The sequence below is a fragment of the Mercenaria mercenaria genome, chromosome 5 (genome assembly GCF_021730395.1).
Source record: "Mercenaria mercenaria strain notata chromosome 5, MADL_Memer_1, whole genome shotgun sequence".
Lineage (NCBI taxonomy): Eukaryota > Metazoa > Mollusca > Bivalvia > Venerida > Veneridae > Mercenaria > Mercenaria mercenaria.
In genome coordinates, this window is record NC_069365.1 from 96399528 (window position 1) to 96404791 (window position 5264).

Sequence of the window (5264 nt, forward strand, 5' to 3'; positions counted from 1 at the left end):
CCACGTCATACCAAAGCCGTGAAAACTGTACTGGTGGCACCCTCGCTTAGCGCTTGGCATTTAATGTTTGTAGGTAACATAAGTTCAAGTAAGTATCTGTAATTGGATAGTTCATATCGCTCTAGAGTTATATAGCTCGTGTTGTATGTTGATTATATATGCGAGATTAAATAACGCTTACCATTGTTATAAAATGTGATATATGTACATTTTTGTATAACAAATAAAATTGAATGTAAAATTATTTCAATATTTATTATTTTTCGTTATTGAATAACTGGTCATATCTAGCAATTTATTTCGAAAGATATCAGGGTAAAATAATATTTAAACACATTTTTATGAAAACGGCATGTATGATGTACAAATGAAACACGTCAAAATTATAAGTATAACTTTCTGGAAGAAAAATAAACTTGCACTGACATTAAAGGAGTCAGTTGGAAATATATTATACTTCCGTTTTCACTCACTACACACAAAAAGTCTTGCTTTTCGAAAATATAAATTGGATGTAATATGCATATTCATAGTAGCAAAAATATCGCATATACACTTTGAAAAACTTATAAATTGATATAAGATATAAAACGTCATAGCAGTTAGAATACTTCAGTCATCCTGTAAAAGATAGGAATGTAAAACATCCGTTAGATTCCTTCTCAAACCGACTTTCGCGTTGACATTTTTTATTACTGTATTGACCATTTTACGCATTTCTTTGTTATATAGGTTTTCTATTGTCATCCACTTTGGTTTAACTCTGTGATAATTTCCAGTCGTGTTGCTTGAAAGACAATATAAAGAATTAAAAGGCACATTGATGTTAAGGAATTTTGTCAAATTGTAAACTTCTGATATTGTATTTTCCTTCACTCTCTCATATAGAAGCACGTGTACTGGTCTGTCAAATTCATCTAGCCAGTAGAGAGCCATCTTTTCCCAGATATTGACGTAATACTTTAAAAACTCGTTCCAAACTGAAATTAAAAGGCAAACAAATTGCATGTATAGAAAGACTATCCCGCCTGCTTAGCTCAGTAGGTAGAGCGTCGGTCTACGGATCGCGGGGTCGTGAGTTCGATCCTCGGGCTGGGCGTATGTTCTCCGAGACTATTTGATAAACGACATTGTGTCTTAAATCATTAGTCCTCCACCTCTGATTCACGTTGGGAAGTTGGCAGTTACTTGCGGAGAACATGTTTGTACTGGTACAGAATCCAGGAACACTGGTTAGGTTAACTGCCCGCCGTTACATGGCTGAAATACTGTTGAAAAGCGGCGTTAAACCCAAAACAAACAAACAAACAAACATTCTAATATTTAAATGATCGGTGTGCAATTTTTAAAATAATGTATATTATATATGTGTTTAGATTAGTTTCTGTCAACCGTCATATCAGTATATGATATGACAATTTCTAGTTTTTGAAACAATTATTGCAAATAAAGTATGGAAAATACAAAATTTAACTACTTCTCGGGTTTATTTATAGTTACGTTTGTACTAACATAATGATCTAGAGTATTGCCAAACTTTCAACTAATTTTCTAATTACCCTGCATGTGATATAAACCATCATTAAAGTTGTTTTTTTTTAACATTTGACTTGTTTCTTCATATTACATTACACCTGAAGAGCTTAAAGTATTGAATTTAATAAATTAAAAAAAAATCGATTCAACCGCAAAGTCAGTAGTCCAACAACAGCCGTTTCTAAAGCAGCATGCTTCCAGATCGTTCGACAACAAAAAAATATTTTTTTTAGATGTCTTAAAATAAATGCTATATTTCTTAAGAAGGCTTTAAAACTTAATTACTGAAAAACTTTATGTTACGGAAACACATGAAAATTTACTGTTTTTACTACTTTTTACGATGAAAATCGAAAAGCGTTTGTCACGCTTTTACTCCTTGTAAACTGTCTCGATAATAAATATCTTTATTTAGAAGTCATTATTCACTACTTCAGCTATAGCGCTATTGGTTACGACGACGGGAAAATGTCTATATTGCCGCGGCGGTCCGGGGTTCGATTCCCAACGCACTCATCTTTTTTCTTGATTTGGAACTTTTAAAATACATTTTGTATTTTAGAAACAAAAATTCATATTCTGATGTTCATAATAAGATCAAACTTCAATTTGAAAGAAAGGTTATTTTTAGCCAAATCTGGAGGCATGCTGCTTTAAAGCTACACGTTCTGTTTGTCTGTTCTGCGCGCTGTATTCGATTCAGTCGTGCGATACAACCAACAATTTTTTTAACTTTATGCAGTTTTTGTTTTTCAAGTGATTCAATTATAAATTTTACAAAGAAAATCGTTAATTACACGCGCACGTGAATTCCGTCCAAAACGTCTATTGTGGGACTTCACGGTTGATCTTTTTTAATTTAACGTGTAGAGTTTTTCTAGTGTAATGTGGTATAAAGAAAACAAGTGAAATTTATAAATTTAAGATTCTTTATTAGAAAAATAGCCAAGTTATACATCTGGATTGTTTCTTTTTCTGTTCAGTATACATACTTTGTGTATGTATATGTAAATCGGTTGTAATTTTCTATTGTTAAAACATAACATACCTCTATTTCTGAACACCCTTGTAGGAGCAGTACTTTCTCCCCTGTTGAAGATTTTTTTGCCTGATGGTTTCCGTGCAGTCTGTCGATTAAACTCAGCAAGCATAGAATGGTAAGGATTTCGGAGTATATATATTGCTTTTGAGTAGTTTAACTGCGACACGCCCATCTTCGAACAGTCCGGGTGGCCGTTTGTTTCATTATCCCTAGAATGTGTTTTTACAATAAATATCTTTCCACGCGCTGGGCACAACTTCGAACCGACGAAATTCCAGTCTTTGTAGACACTGCCGGTGTGTAATCCTGAAGATGAGACATGTCGATTTTCTTCAGTCTATAATAAATGGGTATGTAAACGTCTTGTCTGAGAACCACATGCATTGACACATAACACCTGACCACTACTGTAACGCTACTTTATTCACAAGTATAAAGCAACAATATATTATGACATATATTCTTTTTGTGACGACATTAATGTTAACTGATTACTGCTTTTCAATAAAAATGACATTAACTGATTCACATGTTAAACTTTACACATGTTCGATATCCATGAGCCACCAATAACATATGGCCCTTTTGTTTCCATCAAACACAGGAGGATATTGGCCAAAACAAATCTCGAAGCATTCATAAAGTAAATTATAATATGTTTTTCTTTGTTAAAGCACGCTAAGGCTAGAATGACGTCACGTTAACGTGCGGTGACGTCAATGTTTTTGTTGCGACCGAGAAAGAGCGCTACTATATTTTGTCTACTAGTTTAGATTAAGAGCATATTAGAATCGAAATATTTTATACCAAATAAAATCTGTAAAAAGATCCTTTGGAAGCAAAGAATGCAACCAAGAAGAATAATAGCAGACTCGGTTTGATTGAGTCTGTTCATGAGAGGTAATGAAATGTGCAACACCTCTCACGCCCCCTAGCAACGGCTTAAGCGGAACTCTATTACACATATGTTAAATGGACTCCATGATCCCAAAGGACCAGAAAATATAATAACACTGAATCCAAGTACGGATTTAACACTATGCACTCAGGCGGTAGCATGTCGTACAAATAATTTCACTCGGGCTGCGACCTCGTGAAATTCTACGCCCGACGTATATCCGCCCACCTTGCATAAATAGTGTTAAAACACTCTTTTTGCTATAAATTATTTCTTAAGTATAAATACTTCAGATTATCTTATGCTATAAATTATTTCTAAGATATAAACAGTTTAGATTATGTGATACAGACTGCAATTTACGTCTTTTAAGTTTGAAAGATATTATAAGTGTAGTTGTATTGGTAGCTCTACGATATCAAAAAGGAATGGTTAACTAACAGTTACTGTAACAAAACATTTTCAAAGTATTCTTAAACTTCTTATTTACCCGTGGCTGTTTCAATAAGTTCTCTCGTCCAAGTATTTCCTGATCCTGGGTAGCTAGCTAGAGCTACAAGTTGTCTCGGCACACTCAAATATTTCCGTGATTGAGGACAATTAAAAGTCAACAAATGTTGGTTCAAGTAACTAAAGTTAAATCGATTGTCAATGCAGCTTATACCTTCCTCGGAACATGAATTCACTACTTTCTCCAACAAACTATCGCTAACATACGCACGTTGGTATTTATTCAGCACCTGTTTGCAGCTCCAATTGTCAATCATCACGAACGACGGTCTACTAAGTTTACCTGCTAGAATGTAGCCAAAGACAGGAATACAGAGCACTAGCAAAACTTTTATAAATGTTTCAAATCGCCACGTCTTCATAAAAGAAAGACATAACATTGTGACACTGCTTATATTGTTATTCTATCCTAGCGTTGCGTTAGTTATAAATTATATAAAGAGCAATAACACGAACAACCTTGCATTACCAGTACAAATGTTACTATAATGTTGCTTAGTTGCGATCGCAGTTTTTAAAGTGCCGCGCGGAAGCTACAAAAAGTCTTCCGAACTTTGAAGAGGCGACTGTAAAACGTCTTCCCGAACTTTGACTCTAGCGTTCTTACATATAACAACGGTAGTTTTTTTTTTTCAGTGCAGCGTGACGGCTGCAAAATATCATCCGAACTTTGACTCCAGTGTTTTTACATATTACAACGGTAGTCTTTCAGTGCAGCGTGTCAGCTGTAAAAACGTCTTCGCGAACTTTTACTCTAGTGTTCTTACTTATAACAACGGTAGCTTTTCAGTGCAGCGTGACGGCTGTAAAATGTCTTCCGAACTTTTACTCCAGTGTTTTTACATATTACAACGGTAGTCTTTCAGTGCAACTGGCAGCTGTAAAAACGTCTTCGCGAACTTTTACTCTAGTGTTATTACATATAACAACGGTAGTCTTTTCAGTGCAGCTTGGCGGCTGTAAAACGTCTTTCCGAATTTAAACTCTAGTTTTGTTACAATTTCTTGTCATTCGTGGTAATTAAGAACTACATGACTGTAAAATAGTGTCATCTGGTGCTCGTTTTATGTAGTGCATACATTATGTGTACTATATCGTGACTCCTTCCAAGATATCTCAAATATCAAGTTGTATGTGTCTTTTCCTTTCTTTATTACGTAAATCAACACCAGTGAAGTCTACAAGAAAAGTCTGAATATACAGATAATCAATATTTGATTTGACATTAAAACATTCATATAAAACATATTAGAAAATTTTAAAATGAAAAGTATGACT

General features: G+C 34.3%; 1 protein-coding gene across 1 annotated transcript; it reads right to left on the bottom strand.

The window, feature by feature from the left end:
* Positions 1 to 279: 279 nt before the first annotated feature.
* Positions 280 to 2875, bottom strand: LOC123559261 (WSC domain-containing protein 1-like). The gene is made up of 2 exons (XM_045351061.2): positions 2585 to 2875; positions 280 to 980 (listed from the first exon to the last, which is right to left on the bottom strand). The coding sequence occupies exons 1-2, from the start codon at positions 2748 to 2750 to the stop codon at positions 613 to 615; spliced, it is 534 nt and encodes a 177-aa protein (XP_045206996.1). The 5' UTR covers positions 2751 to 2875; the 3' UTR covers positions 280 to 612.
* Positions 2876 to 5264: the final 2389 nt, after the last annotated feature.